Source organism: Esox lucius, chromosome 18 (genome assembly GCF_011004845.1).
Source record: "Esox lucius isolate fEsoLuc1 chromosome 18, fEsoLuc1.pri, whole genome shotgun sequence".
NCBI lineage: Eukaryota > Metazoa > Chordata > Actinopteri > Esociformes > Esocidae > Esox > Esox lucius.
Window position 1 is genome coordinate 1,067,648 of NC_047586.1, and position 19,973 is coordinate 1,087,620.

The 19,973-nt window shown below is 43.4% G+C and overlaps 2 protein-coding genes and 1 non-coding gene across 3 annotated transcripts; 1 reads left to right on the top strand and 2 right to left on the bottom strand.

Annotated features, from left to right (window-relative positions):
• Positions 1–3,420: 3,420 nt before the first annotated feature.
• trnal-cag lies at positions 3,421–3,503 on the bottom strand. The gene has a single exon. It is a non-coding gene; the product is annotated as a tRNA-Leu (tRNA).
• Positions 3,504–3,767: 264 nt separating this feature from the next.
• On the top strand, positions 3,768–9,349 carry LOC117593315 (pectinesterase inhibitor 10-like). The gene is made up of 3 exons (XM_034287997.1): positions 3,768–3,939; positions 4,922–4,948; positions 8,859–9,349. Exons 1-3 carry the CDS (start codon positions 3,937–3,939, stop codon positions 9,144–9,146), a joined length of 318 nt encoding a protein of 105 aa, XP_034143888.1. The 5' UTR covers positions 3,768–3,936; the 3' UTR covers positions 9,147–9,349.
• A 4,896-nt stretch (positions 9,350–14,245) lies between these two features.
• Positions 14,246–18,391, bottom strand: sox7 (SRY-box transcription factor 7). The gene is made up of 2 exons (XM_010883119.4): positions 17,796–18,391; positions 14,246–16,138 (listed from the first exon to the last, which is right to left on the bottom strand). Exons 1-2 carry the CDS (start codon positions 18,025–18,027, stop codon positions 15,045–15,047), a joined length of 1,326 nt encoding a protein of 441 aa, XP_010881421.1. The 5' UTR covers positions 18,028–18,391; the 3' UTR covers positions 14,246–15,044.
• Positions 18,392–19,973: the final 1,582 nt, after the last annotated feature.

Consider the following 19,973-nt stretch of genomic DNA (forward strand, 5'->3'; position numbering starts at 1 on the left):
TAAATATATATATAAATATATATATATATATATATATATATATATATATATAAAGTTTGGTAACATAAATGTGTTATGAATCTTTGTAAAACAAACTTTAAGCTTTTTTTCTTAAATGCTACTCTGTGTTGGACTGTGTTGAATGCTGCAAGTACAGCTCAGATCCAAAGTAACCAGTTACCTGCCCATCTTGTGACATTTGCTAGTATGTTGAATTAGTCAAAAGAGAGATTTCCTGACACAGGTGGTCGAGACCATGTCTGAGTCAACACAGGTCAAGTCTGAGAAGACTAACGAGTCGTTACTCAAGAATTCTGAGCTTGAGTATTAAACCGCTACTGACAGAGCTTACATTTAGATTTTGATTGGCTTTTCAGAGCTACTGAAAGTCAGTTAATTCCAATAATAGAGGCAGATAGTGGCACAGACAGAGAAATAGAATAGAAACATGGTCAAACAAAACAGACAGACAGAGAGACAGACCGACACACACAGAATCAGTAACACACCAAATCATACACCTTTCCTACAGTCTCAAGGAGCCTTTCAGGTTGGTGTGGTGTGTGCGTGTGTCCGTGCATGTGTGTGGGTTTGTGTCTGTGTGTCTGTATATGTGTGTGTGTGTGCGTGTGTGCGCCGTGTGTGCATCTGTGTGTGTGTCTGTGTGTGTGTTTGTGTCTGTGTGTCTGTATATGTGTGTGTGTGCGCCGTGTGTGCATCTGTGTGTGTGTCTGTGTGTGTGTGTGTGTTTGTGTGTGTGTTTGTGTGTGTGTGTCTGTGTGTGTGTTTGTGTGTGTGTGTGTGTGTCTGTGCCATGTCAGATTTCCCGACTCATGAGACCCACTGGTGAGTCCCACTGGTGAGACAGAGGAAGTGCTGCTGATGTCAGTCTGAGAGGGCTTTCCTGGACCAACCCTTCTGATTTATTCATCCAAACAGGGACATACATATACAGCCATACATGTACAGTCAGGACACTGAGGTTTCTGATGCATTAACATGACTAAGTACCATCTAAACAATTCCACAGGACAGGAATGTCAGCTCCTCATGGCTTATATTGACTAATATCAGTGGTCATATTGACCAGGTGCACACTCATTATTTTAATCCAGTTAGTTGCACTTCATATAAAAATGATTTCCAGATGAGGTTGTCTCCTAACATGTTGTGATAACTCATACATTGGTCTATCAAAATTGTTAATATTAAGACAAATCTTTTTTGGGAGGGAAATAGGCATTGCCTAAAGCTGTTGAATTACACAAGGTTTTAGGGCCACAGCCATTTCATTCCAGTAAATTTAGAAAGTACATTGACGTCCCAATTCTCTTTATTGCATCTTAAATAAGAACATTTGGATATGGAATTTGGTTACTTATCTAGATGTACAGTATTTTAGAAATAATGTACCCCAAAGCCTGACTATGGATGTGCTGTAGACCTGTCATCTGTCACCCTTTTATGTGCAAAACATCTTCTGTCCATGTTCCAAAAAAAACCACTGATTGAGAGCCCCAGCAGGAGGGCTTGGAGCTAGGAGTCTTAGCCCACACGTGAGTACTGACACCTCGGCTTAACTTAGCCTTGACCGCCCTACACCTCCACCTTGTCCATCACCTGTAGAGGCTAATTACATCAGAACCATCTGCAACACTTCTCTCCCACACACATTGACTGGCCTTGTGGCTCTCTGTGAATCTAATGAAACTTGCATTATTCATGCAGTAACTCTTTTCTCATGGTCAAGTTAATACACAAACTGGTCAAAGCTATGGTTTAAAAGCCAACTACGGTGTGACGTCACTCCCATGCATGCTCTCATTGTGCGTGTAAATAAAGATACAGTAAATATTTGTTGGGCTTAATATTTATTTTTATAAATGGAGTGTATATAAATAAAACGTTTTCCTTTTTTGTTTTGGTGCTTAGTCAAGCAACATGAGACACATAGCAACATCTGAATATTTTGTGTTTTTTAAGCCACACTAGCAATCAAAGGACTCAAACGGGTGCAGCTGTCCTGTGGAACAATTTTTTCAGCTGTATTTAATACTTCATTACTACAGCATATGAGAAAGAATATAGAAAGATGAATGGCATCAGCAGCCTGCGTTAAAAAAGGATCACAATAGGTTGAATGAGTGTGGATTTACTGATGCTCAAACAATGAGGCATAACTGGGTTGGTAATGAGATTTGATAGGAGACTGTTTTGAATGTTGTGTTCTTGGCAAAGATGGAGAGGGGGTGTGAGACAGAACTCTGAGGAGACAGAGAGAAAGGGAGAGATAGACCAATGGTAAAACAGGGACATCGAGAGAGATCGAGAGAGACCGATGAGAGAGAACGAGAGTGAAAGTGGGATAGAGAGAAGGTGATAGAGGAGAGAGAGAGAGAAGAGGGAGGAGAGAGAGAGAGAAGAGAGGGTGAGGGAGAGAAAAGGGAGGGCGAGGGAGAGAAAAGAGAGGGTGAGAGAGAGAAAAGGGAGGGTGAGGGAGAGAAAAGAGAGGGTGAGAGAAGAGATGAGAGAGGGTGTGCTCTCTCCTACTGATTGTGCCTGCCAACATGAAGACAGCTGACAAAGAAAGCATCTTTGACGGGTGACAAATCCTATTAACAGGATCAAGAGTATTTCTAACGGAACACGAAACAGACTCTTCGCAGAGTTACAGAGGTTGCATGGATTACAGATCCTCATCATCATCATCATCATTCCCATTCAACACTGACTGGTCTATCTATCTCTGTTTACCAGTCATCAACATTAATAAGACAGGCCTTGGCTAACAACACCGATCAGGAGCAAAACAATTGTGTCCTGTTGCCAACAACTGACTAACCCATGTTTGTGCACATATGCCGTTTGGTAAACCAACTTGATCTGCATTTAAAAGTTACTTGTAAAATATTTTTTCACAAATAGGCAAGAAGAAATCTAAAATCAATGACTTGTAAGAGTCAAACCAACAATTTTTTTTAAATAAAAAGCCCTCAAACCATTCCCTCTAAACTCCTCCTTTCTAAACTCCTCCCCTCTAATTAACTTCCTCTCTAAACAACTTCCTCTAACCCCCACTCTCTAACCCCTCCCCCTCAAAACAACATGTTTAATGAATACAAGTGTCTTTGCATAAGAGTCAGATAGATTACTGAAATAACAATGTAAAATACCCCTGTAACATGATTGGCCACAGATATTGAACACCTGAAGCCTCTTCTACTATGTCCTGTAGTCTAGTTCTTTGTACCTCTTTCTCTGTTTTAGGAGATAAATTAATTATGTAACAACAAAGGACGGCATAGGAAATGTAAGAATAATCTGTCACTACACTGACAGACCAAAATTACCTTGCGTAAGCGTATGAGGAAAATGTTCACTGTGATGAATCTTCTGTAAAACCCAAGGGGGAAAAAGATATGTCAGAAGTGGGATTCGAACCCACGCCTCCAGGGGAGACTGCGACCTGAACGCAGCGCCTTAGACCGCTCGGCCATCCTGACTGTACCGAATAAAACCTATCGATACTTTTATAGATCTAAAACAACACAAACACAGCCACAGACAGATTAATGTAAACACATTCTGTGTATCCAGTGCCTTGTTACGCTTATTTAAAATAGTAAAATAGTGTTATACTAACTAGCCTGATACTGCCTCGTTAGGTTACTAACGTGCTAATGTTTACTTCAGCTGCTATTGCAGTTGTTGACGGCTCTAATACAGCGTGCTAGTACGGAAGCTATATGAAAGCCTTTTAGCATGTCAGCTTGCTAAAACCAGCGTGTTGAATCCTTCGCTTTTCCCGTTTTATTATTTAAGTAAACGGCGTCTTTCTACCATTTGACAACCGACATTTTTTAGCTTGCTGATAAATAAGGCGTTGATGAGTGGACTACCAAACTGCTAACGCTTTAATTATCAAACAAAGAAAATATGGTAATTACTGCATACTTTAGTGCGCTTTCGAGGGGATTGGCACGCGAAGTCAGGTGGGGAACGTTATTATGATAGCTAAATTTGATTTTGGGATATTTGTCGATACATCAGCTGTACATTTTAATATTTGTCGACAAATTAAATAATATAACACTGTATTAGCCTAAAGTCAACTTTTTCACAGTTTTAAAAAAACTAAATTCACAATAATCATGATCACATAATTGGTCCGTAGACTAATAACGCTTCCATAAATAGAGCATGACCATATTGTGATTGTAAAATAAGTCCATGTAAGATTTTTTAAAAGCCCTTGGGAAACGCGAGCAAGCGCCCTGCCCTTTTAAAAGTGCAAACTATGCCCAAAAGTAAATAGCACTCGTCTTACTACTGCTAGATCTTTAAATTCCCCCTCTTCAATAATGATACAAGCCCATTTCATGAATCAAACATTCCCAATAACTAAGCATAGCCCTGTTTTGGTTTAGCTGAAGCTATGTGACAGTGCTGGACTGCAAGGACTGACCATCCATGATATCAAAATAATAGTTGTCACCGTGTTTTTAGGCTGTAGTGTTTGAGTGCTGCTTGTATTTTGGATTCTGACGGAGAGCAACTGTTGGAACAGGCAGTGAAGTTACATTCTGAAGAATTAAACGGGACATTAATTAAAATGTCCAGAAGTAGATGTAGCCACAACCTGTTGGAAAGAATCCCAAACCTTAAAGAATTGACTTTTTAAATGGTATCCTGTTTTCTATTGTATGTGATGATGTTAGAGTAGAAAACAGATGATGCATCAACTTACTGAAAATACACAGAAAAATTATATCTTTATAGATTATTTCCTACAATGGGTCATTCATATCCTATTACGCATTTGTTAGCATCATGCTAGACTACATAGCTGTAGTGTCCCAACTGGGACTGACAAACAGTATGATTCATTTCCGTGTGTCTCCTCTGATGTGAGATTTTACAGGACGTGAGCCAGAACATCCAGCAGGAGGTGATTCCTTAAGACAGAAACAACAATGTTGCACAAAAATGCAGGCAAACACACACACACCCACACACACACCCACACACGCACCCACACACACACACACACATACACACACATGCAGGACGGGGAGTTGAGAGGAGAGCGTAGTGTCCAGTTGGGACGAGATGTCAAGGCCACCTATTTCTGCTCCTCCATAAAAACGCTGCTGTGATGTACATCGACGTGGGCATGTCCTAAATAGCACCCTATGTTCTGTTCACTATTTTAGACAGGAGTTTGTGGAGCTTTGGTCTGTACTAGCACACTGTGCAGGGAATAGGTCGGCGATTTGGACACACACAGAGGATCAAGGCTACGGAAAGTCTTTGTGACCCGGGTGACGTTACTACATCTTCAGATCAACGCTAAAGGACTCCTGATGTTTTTGTTTAATAGGAACTAATCCGCCCTTGTCGAGGGGACAGGGTTATGTAGGAACCCACATCATTTGACAGTAACACAAAACAGCGATGACGTTTCAGATACAGCCTGTGTTCGCTGTTTCATGACTGAAGCTCTAAATGTCCGGAGAGCTCTGCAGATTTTCACTACTCAAATATTTATCACACAGGCTTCACCTGTTGAGCGACTGTGTTCCAAAATAAAATCCCAAACTCTTAGTGCACGTGAAAAGGAGGTGGCAGGACGTGTGAAAGGTTGATGTTTTTTGTGGGACTGTCCAACAGCCACTTAATGGGGGTGGTATCAGTGGCTTGCTGTGTCTAGGGTTGTTGAAAGGCTTTTTCTCAGACGTCTGACCTGATAACATCCATCAGCACCGCCATTAAGCCGTCTGCTAGTCAGGATGCAACATGCTATCGAAACCCTGTTACCACAGACAGGGTTATGAGGCAGGGACAGGAACAATAAACGTCCGGTAGAATGGAATCAACAGTTATGAATCAAGGGCTTTATTCTAAAATGACCTGCAGGTTATAAATAAGTTAAGTCACCCTCAGTGTTGTGCTCAGGGGTTGAGTCACCCTCAGTGTTTTGCTCAGGGGTTGAGTCACCCTCAGTGTTTTGCTCAGGGGTTGAGTCACCCTCTGTGTTGTGCTCAGGGGTTGAGTCACCCTCTGTGTTGTGCTCAGGGGTTGAGTCACCCTCAGTTTTGAGCTCAGGGGTTATGTCACCCTCTGTGTTGTGCTCAGGGGTTATGTCACCCTCTGTGTTGTGCTCAGGGGTTATGTCACCCTCTGTGTTGTGCTCAGGGGTTGAGTCACCCTCTGTGTTGTGCTCAGGGGTTGAGTCACCCTCAGTTTTGAGCTCAGGGGTTATGTCACCCTCTGTGTTGTGCTCAGGGGTTATGTCACCCTCTGTGTTGTGCTCAGGGTTATGTCACCCTCTGTGTTGTGCTCAGGGGTTATGTCACCCTCTGTGTTGTGCTCAGGGGTTTTGTCACCCTCTGTGTTGTGATCAGGGGTTATGTCACCCTCTGTGTGGTGCTCAGGGGTTATGTCACCCTCTGTGTTGTGCTCAGGGTTATGTCACCCTCTGTGTTGTGCTCAGGGGTTATGTCACCCTCTGTGTTGTGCTCAGGGGTTATGTCACCCTCTGTGTTGTGCTCAGGGGTTATGTCACCCTCTGTGCTGTGCTCAGGGGTTATGTCACCCTCTGTGTTGTGCTCAGGGGTTATGTCACCCTCTGTGTTGTGCTCAGGGGTTATGTCACCCTCTGTGCTGTGCTCAGGGGTTGAGTCAACCTCTTTGTTGTGCTCAGGGTTATGTCACCCTCTGTGTTGTGCTCAGGGGTTATGTCACCCTCTGTGCTGTGCTCAGGGGTTGAGTCACCCTCTTTGTTGTGCTCAGGGTTATGTCACCCTCTGTGTTGTGCTCAGGGGTTATGTCACCCTCTGTGTTGTGCTCAGGGGTTATGTCACCCTCTGTGTTGTGCTCAGGGTTATGTCACCCTCTGTGTTGTGCTCAGGGGTTATGTCACCCTCTGTGTTGTGCTCAGGGGTTATGTCACCCTCTGTGTTGTGCTCAGGGGTTATGTCACCCTCTGTGTTGTGATCAGGGGTTATGTCACCCTCTGTGTTGTGATCAGGGGTTATGTCACCCTCTGTGTGGTGCTCAGGGGTTATGTCACCCTCTGTGTTGTGCTCAGGGGTTATGTCACCCTCTGTGCTGTGCTCAGGGGTTGAGTCACCCTCTTTGTTGTGCTCAGGGTTATGTCACCCTCTGTGTTGTGCTCAGGGGTTATGTCACCCTCTGTGTTGTGCTCTGGGGTTATGTCACCCTCTGTGTGGTGCTCAGGGTTTATGTCACCCTCTGTGTTGTGCTCAGGGTTATGTCACCCTCTGTGTTGTGCTCAGGGGTTATGTCACCCTCTGTGTTGTGCTCAGGGGTTATGTCACCCTCTGTGTTGTGCTCAGGGGTTATGTCACCCTCTGTGTTGTGATCAGGGGTTATGTCACCCTCTGTCTGGTGCTCATGGGTTATGTCACCCTCACACGGGTACAATACCCAAACACACACACGTGTACAATACACAAACACACACACACATGTGTAAAATACACAAACACACACACACGCATATATACAATACACAAACACACACACACACACATATGTACAATACACAAACACACACACACACAAATGTACAATACACACTCACACACGTGTACAACACACAAACACACACACACATGTACAATACACACACACGTGTACAATACACTAACACACACACACGTGTACAATACACAAACACACACACACTTGTACAATACACAAACACACATGTACAATACACAAACACGTGTACAATACACAAACACACACATACGTACAATACACAAACACACACACGTGTACAATACCCAAACACACACGTGTACAATACACAAACACACACGTGTACAATACACAAACCCACACACGTGTACAATACACAAACACACACGTGTACAATACACAAACACACCCACACGTACAATACACAAACAAACACACACACACGTGTATAAAACACACACACACGTGTACAATACCCAAACACACACACGTGTACAATACACAAACACACACGTGTACAATACACAAACCCACACACGTGTACAATACACAAACACACACACACATGTACAATACACACACACGTGTACAATACACAAACACACACATGTATAATACACAAACACACACGTATACAATACACACACACACGTGTACAATACACACACACGCACAAACAAACACACACACCCATATGCAAATGCATGAACCTAGTGACAATGCCAATCAAGTGAAATGACTCATGTCTCTCTGGAATCTGTTTGCATCACTAGAAATTGTTCATTTTGTCAGGTGTCACTTGGATATACTAATTTACTAATTTGCTTTGTAAAGACTGTAATTACTTTTGAAAATGTATCATCTTGTAGCAAAAAACTATTAATTGAATTGTGATTTTTCAAAAGTTACCAGCTTGGACCACTTATAAAGTACAAACATGATAATCATGGCAATAACATTTTGTTCGAAATGCACAGCAGAACAAGGTCAGTCCTGGCTGTTTCACATGTGCACAAACAAACAGCGACAGCCAACTCCTTCAGAGAGCACCAGCTTGGCTGAGTAGTATTTGGAATTAGCTAGCTCTTATAGGTAAAAAGAAACATAGCAATGGTCCCAAATGCATCCTATTTTCTACATAGTCCACTACCTTTGACTAGAGAATAGCTTCCCTGGATCGGCAAGCAATGCTGGCGTTCTTCTTTGGAACGTCGACACACCACACACACAACACACATTTACAACACACACCACACACACAACACACATTTACAACACACACAACACACACAAACAGACCGGACTGCCTCTCATTGCTAATGTCTCCTGTCTCTCTGTCTGTATCTGTTCAGAACAGGTGTGGAACCTTGTTCGGCTACAGCATTCACTGGCAGGTACAGGTGGGTGAGCGCTGGCTGGCTGACCGGTTGCCCCGCCCCCCAAGTTCCTCCAGGGGTCCCCATCTGTCTCCCCCCCGCACCTCCCTCGCTCCCCCCACACCTCCACCGCTCCTCCTCACATCTCCGCCGTCTCTCCTGCCACATGGCATCGGTCCCTCGTCGAGTCTGGTCCATTCTTCGTCAGGCGTCGCTCATGCTCGCTCGCCATCACACGCTGTGCCTGTTGTCTTACCACAATGAGTGGGAGAATAGCTGCACCCATAATCCTTTGCTGTACAAGGTTTTTGGCAAGGGTGCAAGCCAAGTACAAATCGTCCACAGGTTATTATTCTGCTGTAATGTTACACACTCCAACTGGAAATGTGAAATGTACCTCCAGCACATGTTCATGTGGCCACGGCTTTAACGGGAAATAGTGGAAGCTTCGGTCTTCCCCTGGTCCTGTCCCCAACCAAGTGTTTTAATTGGTAGAAAGTTCATAGCCGAATCAGAGGCTTGTGTTTTAGAATGGACTCTCAGCTCTTAAAGAATGCAAAATCATTTTATTGATGAATTTTAAGTTCTGGCCTTGACTGTAGTCTGAGAACCAAGAGAAACTGTCATCTATGGTTCAGCCATTAAAAACATTGGCCAGTTGTTTCTCCACCGCTTGGACTAAAGCAGGGATAGGGAACTGAACCACACTCACATTTACATTCATTAGCAAATGCTTTAACGCAGAGCAACTGACGGTAGTGAGTACAAACATCTTCATTATAGCGCCCTGTGGGAATTCAATCTGCATCTATACTGTACATTACTGTAGGCCTTTAGCCAAACCAAGCAGTGATGTGACTGGCTCATTGGTTGTTGTCCTATCACTTAAAACAGTGACAAAAACAGCCTCTTACTTGCATTTTGATCTTTTGTCTAGGAGCCCATGGACCTGTTGTCTAGGAGTCCATGGACATGTTGTCTAGGAGTCCATGGACCTGTTGTATAGGAGTCCGTGGACCTGTTGTCTAGGAGCCCATGGACCTGTTGTCTAGGAGTCCATGGACCTGTTGTCTAGGAGCCCATGGACCTGTTGTCTAGGAGCCCATGGACCTGTTGTCTAGGAGTCCATGGACCTGATGTCTAGGAGCCCATGGACCTGTTGTTTAGGAGTCCATGGACCTGTTGTCTAGGAGCCCGTGGACCTGTTGTCTAGGAGTCCATGGACCTGTTGTATAGGAGCCCATGGACCTGTTGTCTAGGAGTCCATGACCTGTTGTCTAGGCTGGTATGATTAAAATTGTTTATTAAATGTTGGTCTGTGTTGTTTTGTGAGTTTGTTTAGATTTTTGTTTTTGCAAATCAAATAACCCCATGTATTTACTGATTATGATAATAAAATTCACAACTGGTTCAACAGGCATTAAGGCATATATCAGCAATAATAATAATTAATAAAGCAGTAATAACAATAATTATTAATGTGCGTTAAACTTCTGTAACAAATCTATAGCTCAAAAACACAACATTTAGGGACTAAAAGTAAATGTCAATGAAATGGTTGTTTGAATAACTAACTGTGTGGCCTAAGTTGATCCATTAGTCCAAGGTTTCTGGTACAAACGTTCTTACAACATTTTACCTGTTCCGGCCTACTGGTATTTCAATCCCCCAGTCAGGTATTGTGTTGTAATTGAGTGAACAAGTTCAGATTTTGAAGTAATATATCCAATATCTAAAAGCTTATATACAGCCCTGGAAAAAATGAAAAGACCACTGCACCTTTTTCTTTCCTTTCCAAAAAAGTTGAAAAGGAAAGTTTTGAGTGAGGAACAGAAGTGTTCAATTTGCAGTGGTCTCTTAATCTTAACCCTTCTGTTCCTCACTCGAAACCTTCCTTTTCAACTTTTTTGAAAAAGGTGCGGTGGTCTTTAAATTTTTTCTGGAGCTGTATCTGTTGTATTTACATGTGAAATTACCCAATTTATTACATGTATCAATATGATTCACTACAAAAATCACAAATGGTTCACTACACATCCCAGTAAAAGACCTTGTAGTTGTTAGATCTATGTATTTTTAAGTCAGAAGGTATGTGTAAATATTGTGTAGAAGTGATGTTATTCACAGTGCTGAAACAGAATTAGTTATGAATATTACATTTAATTACCATTATTGTTTTAATATAACAATGATAATAACAGAGCTGATAAATCACAAATAATGCTTCACAAGGATACTTCTTTAAACATTTTAGTCTCCACGAATGGTTATGTATCATAGCCTTCATGTATGTATCATACTTTGTTTCACCTATTTCATTCAAAACACCTTCTATGCACCTTACTGGATTTGTTCATTCATTTTTTATTTCAAACTCCGATGTGGAAATTCCAATTTCTCCACAGTATTTTGGTCTGCATCTCTACAGGAGGAATGTGGACAAATGTTGTGTTGAGGACGGATGAACTCGAGAGAGGAAGAGATCGAAGCTGACATGGTCAGTGTTTTGCCCTCACTTCCTGACAACTAACAGGCTGACAGTCAACACATCCCTACTAGTGCTGGTGTAGCACTTCTCTGCCTAGGTCACCTAAAGGGAAGAGCTTTTCAGAAAACACAATATTTTGTTACCAGAGGGGAACATGTTGTAGTAAGTATTTCACATGCTTAGGAGTTACTACAGTGTGGTGATAGTATACAACAGTTTACTACAGACATTAATAGTGATTTACACTGAAGTAGTGTTAATATGGCTGATTAATCCAGTGAAATACATCCACTGCTCAGTGTTAATATGTTTGTTTAAACTCAGTGAAATATACCCAGTGCTCAGTGTTAATATGGCTCATTAAACCTAATGAAATACATCCAGAGTTCAGTGTTAATATGGCCATTTAAACCCAGTGATCTTTTGTGCAGTGTTGGGTATTTGTTGTTTTGCTTGTACCCGCGATCATCCCTGGGGTCAGTAGATGGGGTAGTTAGGGCACCACAGGGAGTCTTTAACCTACGGAGGCTGTGTGGGGAGGCAGTGGTGGGGGCTGTGGGGGCTGTGATGGGGGGCTGTCGGGGGGCTGTCGGGGGGGGCAGTGGTGGGAGGCTGTGGGGGCTGTGATGGGGGGCTGTCGGGGGGCTGTCAGGGGGGGCAGTGGTGGGAGGCTGTGGGGGGGGCTGTAAGGGGGGGCTGTGAGGGGAGGTTGTGTGTGTGTGTGGGGGGGGTGGGTGTGAGGGGAGGCTGTCGTGGACAGCAGCCTCAACCCCCCCTGCTTGGGGCCAACTGCCCCCCGACACCGTTCCACAACATCTCCCACTAACATCCCCTGCAAGCTGGCCTGGGGGGCAGACATCTGGTGATCCCAACCTGGTGAGAAGGAATAGCTGCTGCTGGCCAATGATGAACGATGTCACTCTGTTAGGCTTGATTCAGCCAGAGCAAAGTTCTGTAGTGTAGGGTCATGGTGTGTGTGACCGGAGAGTGTGTGTGTCTGAGTGTGTGTGTCTGAGTGTGTGTTTGTCTGAGAGCGTGTGTGTATGAGGGCGTGTTTGAGTGTGCATGTCTGTGTGTGTATGACTGAGTGTGTGTCTGAGTGTGTGAATGTGTGAGTGTGTGTCTGAGTGGGCATGTCTGTGTGTATGACTGAGTGTGTGTGTCTGTGTGTGTGTATGTCTTGGTGTGTGTCTCAGTATATGTCTGAGTGTGTATGTCTGTCTGTATGTCGGAGTGTATGTCTGAGTGTGTTTTTGTCTGTGTTTTTGTCTGAGTGTGTGTGTGTGTGTGTGTCTGAGTGTGTGTGTGTGTGTGTGTGTCTGAGTGTGTGTGTGTCTGTCTGTGTGTGTGAGTTAGGCCAGATGAGAGAGCCCCCCCCCGGTAAAGTCAGCGAGTGTCACATGGAAATCAACAAGGCCTGTTTTCTCCGTCAATACGCCGTACTGACCAAGACTTCCCTCTTTTGAGTGTTCAAGTGTGTGTGTGTGTGTGTGTATGTGTGTGTGTGTGTGTGTGTATATGTGTGTGTGTGCATGTTCCCCTCTTCTCCACTCCTCTCTTTACTGCCACAGCCCAGCCAACCCCAAACATCCTGATGCAGAGAGGCTCAGGGCTTATCAGTCAGGAAACACCTCTCCCGGTCACATCCTCTTCACTGGGAGCACGACTCAGCCAGCCCAGAAAAGGAAGACCCACCGAGCGGCAGTGCCAGACGCCAGGATTTGTCAAAAGCCCCCTAAATTCCTTTTATCTAAAAAGAGAGAATTTGGGGATGGAAAAAGAGAGAACGAAATTAGGAATGTGTTAAAATAGCAAATGGGGATGAAAATGTGGATTTATTTGTTTATTTCGCAGGAGATTACAAAAGGTCTGCATCTACCAGATAGGAGATGTGTGTGTTTGGAGGGGGGGGGGCACTGGTGCTCCAGTGAGCTTAAAGAAAGGCCCCAGAATAAGATTCTGCATTGGAAAACAAAAGGAGTCATTGAGATGGAGGTGGGATGGAGGAGGGATGGAGGAGGGAGGGAGGAGGGAGGAGGGAGGAGGGAGGCGGCTGTTTTACACTTATCCTCTGAACCGGGGAGAAATGAAAGAGAGGAGAGTTGGATGGAGAGACAGACAGGTGGATGGAGAGACAGACAAGGGGAGGGAGAGACAGACAGGTAGATGGAGAGAGAGACAGACAAGGAGAGGGAGAGACAGACAGGTAGGTGGAGAGAGAGACAGACAAGGGAAGGGAGAGAGAGACAGGTAGATGGAAAGAGAGACAGACAGGTAGATGGAGAGAAAGACATGGGGATAGAGAAGATGTCAGAAAAAGATGTGCCACTGGTACAACATTTTCTACTGTGTAAAGGGGCTCAAAATAGTCTGAACTTGTATCTAAATTAATAAATAATAGAATCACTCTCGAAGTTACAAAAAAGAAATATTGTAAACAGTTATTTTTTTAATAATATTTAGAAGTTGGCAATGTTTTTGCGATGAATTAAATACCTTTAAGAAGCAAATATGTGTATATATATTATATATAATATATTATATTATTATTATTTTCACCTTATATTAGAATAGTATTTATATTAGTGGATTATTTTCATTACCTAAATAAATATATATATGGAAAGAATTAAGAGACCACTGTACCTTTTTCATGTCTTTCCAAAAAAGCTGAGAAGGAAAGTTTTGAGTGAGGAACAAAAGTGTTCAATTTGCAGTGGTCTCTTAATTTGAACCACAGTTCCTCACTCAAAACCTTCCTTTTCAACTTTTTTTGAAAGAAAAGAAAAGGGTGTAGTGGTCTCTTAATTTTTATATACACCATCGTGTTTGTCTGTGTTTGTCTGGGCATGTCTGAGTTGCAAATACATCAAAATAAATGTGGAATTTAATTTTAATTAAATTTCACAAATCTACGTAAGCATACAGTTTAATTATCACCATTATTATTTTTTTATTGTAAAGATTATGATTATATATATTAAGTACTTAAAAAGAAAAAGTATAGAAAGTGTTTTTTTCTTCATGATACACCATTTTCGTGTCCCAAACCCCATCTTGAATAGGTTTTGATTTGTGAAGCAGTCCATCTTGAATAGGGTGTGATTTGTGAAGCACTCCATCTTGAATAGGTTTTGATTTGTGAAGCAGTCCATCTTGAATAGGTTTTGATTTGTGAAGCACTCCATCTTGTCTGGAATAATCCTTATTAACTACTATCTACTGAGGTAAAACTCCAACTACCGTTGGGGAACAAAAACTACGAACATCCAAACAGAAGCATTACAATTAGCATTTACACAAAACATCAAAGTACTTAAATAAGCAATAAGAGCGACTGTCCCAACACGCTAAGCCATTTTACAATCATCCGACTGTTTTTCAGTTTTTGAACTTGACAAAAAGAAGACGTGACAAACTAGTGTTCTGAATGAGCATCCCTGAGGTGTGGGCTAAAGTTCTCTCTCCCTCTTCCCCTGTCAGTGTCTTAGAGTCGGAGTACTGATCTAGGATCAGTTGTGTCATTTGGATGATCTTGGGTTTACGTGATCGTAGACCTGTCCTCCCACTCTGAGATGTTAGTTCAGGGGAGGAGGGGAGCCCTGGGCATTGGCGACCAGGCACCGTGGCGACCAGGCACCGTGGCGACCCGGCACCGTGGCAACGTGCTCCATCTAAGAGATCCCGTAGTTATTGTAATATGCCGCTGTGGCGTCCGCTAACACAGAGATCAGGCTGGTTTCCCCGGCAACGCTGCTCCCAGAAGACACTGCAGAGGTCGACGCCGGGGTCACCTGGATGTGACCTGTCACCGTCACCGCACCTCCTCCGCCGTGCTCGGAATGAAACATCCCCACACCCACAGCCGTGGAGTTCAGGTACTGGTCGAACTCATCCCGGTCCACCTCCCCAAGCAGCTCCACCTGACTCAGCTGGTCCAGTGTCTCCAGGTTCCCCTGGTTCTGGTTCTGCTCTGGAGGAGGTGAAAGCTGGCCCAGGTGGTGCTGTTGACCTGGGGAGAGGTGACCCAGGTGGGAGTGGTGGTGGCGCTGAGGACCAGGGTGGACCTGGAGCTGGGAGGACCAGGAAGTTGGGCCGTAGTAGGACAAGGGATGTCCTGGGAGAAGGCCTCCAGACTGGGTCTGGGACATGTGGGAGAGGTGGGCCAGGTGGGAGCTGCCACAGTGGATGGAGGTCTGCGTGTAGTCTGGAAGGTAGGGCGGAGGGCTGAGTCCCATGTGACCTCCAGAGTTTTGGGCCTGACTCGGCCGCTGGTGCTGGTGGCGATCCTCAGGGCAGGAGGCAGACGAGGAAGAGGAGGAGGAGGAAGGATAGTAGGGAGGGTGGTCGTGATCCAGGGGGGACATTTCGGGCGGCGTGGGCAGCCCGTAAGGATAGGTGTCGAAGCTGTTAGAGCTGGAGCTCTGTGCCACCTCTCTGAAGGACCTCACCCCAGGTAGAGTCCCCTGACTGGGGGACGAGAGGGACGTGAAGCCCACACCTCCACCGCTACCTCCATCCTCATCTTTATCCATACCCAGCGGGTGGCAGAGGCCTCTGGGATCGGGCAGTGCGTTCTGGTCAGGGCCCCCCAGGCTGCTCAGCAGGAACCCGGGGTCCACGCGTTTACAGATGCGTTTGAGCTGTTTCTTTCTGCGGGGGCGGTACTTGTAGTTGGGGTAGTCCTGCATGTGCTGCAGCCGCAGTCTCTCCGCCTCCTCCACGTAGGGCCGCTTCTGAATGGGAGTGAGGGCCTTCCACGACTTGCCTGGAGAAACAGGAGCTGGGTCAGTCTATTGTCCTGGTGTTATCAATTAATAATCCAACGCTTAGTTTAGGGTTCATGTTGTTGTCATTATTTTTACAGTATATCAGTTGCCTGAATCGTTGGCGTGGAAAAAAGACGGCTGAGTTGGGATCACAGGGGTTTTGTGAAAAATAGCCACTTATCTCTTGGAGAACAACAGAATGTAATTTGTGGAACATTTACTGTAAGATCGGTCACGTGCTGGAAATTTGGAACTGTGTGGAATATGTGTATGACCTAAAATAATAAGAATAACTAATTAATTATATTGTATTAGCTATGGAAAAGGTGTTGCGAGTAAGATGGTACATTCAAATTAAAAGCAGCTTGAATCTATTGATTATTAGCACCAAACAAACCGTTTCTATACTGAATGCCGTTTACAACTTTTTCGAATAATTTAATAGAAAAAATATAGAAAAATATAAACTCTCTTCCTCAATTTCATAAGTTTAATGCTGTGTTTCGTGGAAAAATGTAGTGTCCTTTGTTAGTGACTTTGAAATCACCGAAAAACAGAATAACTCCCTTACACATGTGGGCAAGTAAGAGACTTCAAAAGTGTCTTGCAGAAATGTCGAATTAAAAGAAAATGTAGGCTATATTCTAACCAGCAAAACAAACTGTTAATTCTGTATTGTGCATTACGATATCCATTGTCCGCAGTAGTGAAGAAGTAGGCTAGGACACTGCCAGGAAATAATAACATTGAAATAGCAAATAGTCGGAATATGTAGCATATATATATATATATATATTCCGACTATATATACACACACACTTTTTTTAATCTTTTAAGCGAATGGGGAACTTGATGTTCACATTGTAATTTGAGTAACAATTTTGGTCAAAGAGGAAATAAGATTACTAATTTAATAATATTTATCATTCATTTTAATGAAGTAATGAACTGGAGTCATACCGAAATGAAACGTTATCTTAACGAAAAAACTATAAATAGGTCAAATAAATGATTTAAGCCTAAGAAGTTCAAATACTGCGACCAGTTCAATACTGGTCTATTACTTTTTTCATATATATATAAACTGGCAAACACATTTAACATATTTACTTATTAATATTACACGTTTTTTTTAAGTGTTTGTTGTTCTGTTTAATAGGCTAACTGAGCGACATATAACTGCGGGTGAAGGGAGAAATGAATTACGACTCGCGAGGGGTACGCTGCGATTTATGCACTAAGTGACCCAGGCCTCCTCTACCTCGATTTGTAAAGTACTTTATGCAATAGAGATAATGGGCTTTTAATGAAATTACCGATGTCAACTCGTGAATTTGTTGGCGTTTGTGTTTTTTCCTTCTTTTATCTTAGGCTGATTCTTAAAGAGGGGAAAACAATTAAATTGTTAAAAAAAAATACAAAAGGATCTTTGATCTTCTTTTTTGGATAGGTAATTTTTTTTTCAAATTAGGCTGAATGTAAATACATGATTTTGTATCTTAACTAACTTTCAAAGGGTTTAGGATAGGACAAGAAATGAGATTTAACATAGGCCAGCCCATGTACATGATTATACAGTAATAATAGTGTTAATATTTGCGCTTTTATCTTACATATATAATCTATAAAATGAGTAAATATAAACGTTCGTCTCACCCAACATCTTGCTGAGCTCCGCATTATGCAGGTCTGGGTTCTGGACAGCCAAGCGCTTCCTCTCATCTTTAGCCCAGACCATGAACGCATTCATGGGCCGTCTGATGCGCGGTTCCGACGCTTTGTCCGCAGGAGTCCTATGCGAGCCATGTCCGTCCGGCCCGTCCCCATCTCCTGCCGAGCATTCAAAGCTCTCCGGCCAGGAGGAGTACGCGCTGATCAGAGCAGCCATGCTCCGGTCGCTCTCAGCAAAACTTCAGATGCGCCCGTGAGCGCAGCACCAGCGGCGCCTAAATAACTTTTTTCACACTATACACTAAAAATGAAAATTGCCTTAAGAAATATGGCCAATAAAAATAGATGGAACACTTTAAGAAGGGTAAAATTGTTTGTAATAAGTTCACTCTTAAACGTACTAAATGGGTTGAGATCTAGACTATAGCATCGACTACCCTGATCATCACTGTTCGTTGTGGATAGGAAGGGTGTGTATGGTCGCTAGTCTCCTCTTAGGAGGTTGTGATTCAGTGTTTCCTTGCGGATGGCAAACCGCTTTTTATATTTGAGGAGCAGGTTCCAACTGAATACCGGAGGGCTTTCAGCTCCTCCTTGATTGCAACTTGAAACCTGCCTGCGAGGAGAAAAACGTGGAAAGGGAAATTTCAGCACCGTTTAGGCTACTGCTAAATCACTTAATAAACCGATTTTGAATCTAATTAGACCTGTGTTATTATGGTGAATGTATGTTATCGATTGATAGTCACGTGTTTTCAAATAGATTATAGATTTAGCAAAAATAAATTGAAAAGCTTCACACGTCATGTCACTTGACCGAACCCATCGCAGGCTGTGGGAAAGACCCCTTTCATAATTGTTTAACATTTCCATGACATCTAATCACTTAAACAAAAGAGGTGTCCGTCAATTTCTCAAACGTCTGTCAAAAATCGACATGCCTCAGCTGAGGTGTTTTTAGTACACTAGTCAAACCTGTTCTTCTTCATGGCCCAAAGTACCTCACTATAACGGTTACTGTGAACCCGCCGACCTGCCGGGTACGTCACTTGATTTCCAAAGGTGTGTTGACAGCCGGGTTAACATGGCCGTCTTTAACAACCACCGGAGTAGAACAGTAGGTCTGAACATACTGCTTTTCTCAGTGAGTCAAAATGCTCTGCCAATGCATACCTTTGTTACCATGTCTTGACACCCGGAGATATATGACTTAATAACATGCATATCCAGGTCTATCAATCAATTAAAGTAAACCACCCTCTTAAAAGTCTGAAATAGCCCTGACAGACAAGCTCCTTGGAGTGTGTGACAAATCATTTTCCTTCAGTGGTCAGCTCTGTGGTGGAGTTGAGTGGAGAGCATATCAGACCCAGGAGTTCCTGTTGACAGGGTGTTCTGGACTGTGGCCACGAATTAGGCCGCAAGCACACACGCACGCACGCACACACACACACGCATGCACAAACACACACGCACACACACACACGCATGCACAAACACACACGCATGCACGCACGCACACACACACACACACATTTTCTCAGCTATCTAAATGAGGGCACCAAAGATGATTGTCCTTAAAGTATCCTACTTTTAATCATATTAACCCTAACCCTCACCTCAACCTAACCTTAACCTCAATTAATTGACACTTATGTCTAAACTTAACTTAGCCCTAAGGCCTAACCCCAATCATAACTTTTGTTTCAGGCTTCCTGCACCAAAGCTCAGGTCTTAGGAGGTTAAACTAACTCGGGACAGGGAGTGTGTCCCCATAAGACTAACTGTCCTGGTTTAACCTGCAGTTTGGTGATGTTTTTGTCCCCATTCACATCATAAAACCTGTTCCCACACCTTGTCTTATTGTTTCTGTTTGTCTGTATAGTAAAATAAAATAAGAATTTGTGTCCCATCCTTACCAGCAGTGGCTGAGTAGAAAGGACTTTGGAGGGAGGGAGTAAAGACCCAGTTCAGTAGAGGAGCAGATGTTCTTGTGTTTGGTAAACACGGCACACTACACTATGAGTTTGGAATATTATGAAATTGTGAAATTGATGCTGATCTGGTTTCAGCGTGGGAGTTGTTTCAAAACTCCTGGACGGAATCTGGATTGAACCTGGACGGATCCTGGACGGATCCTGGACGGATCCTGGATGGATCCTG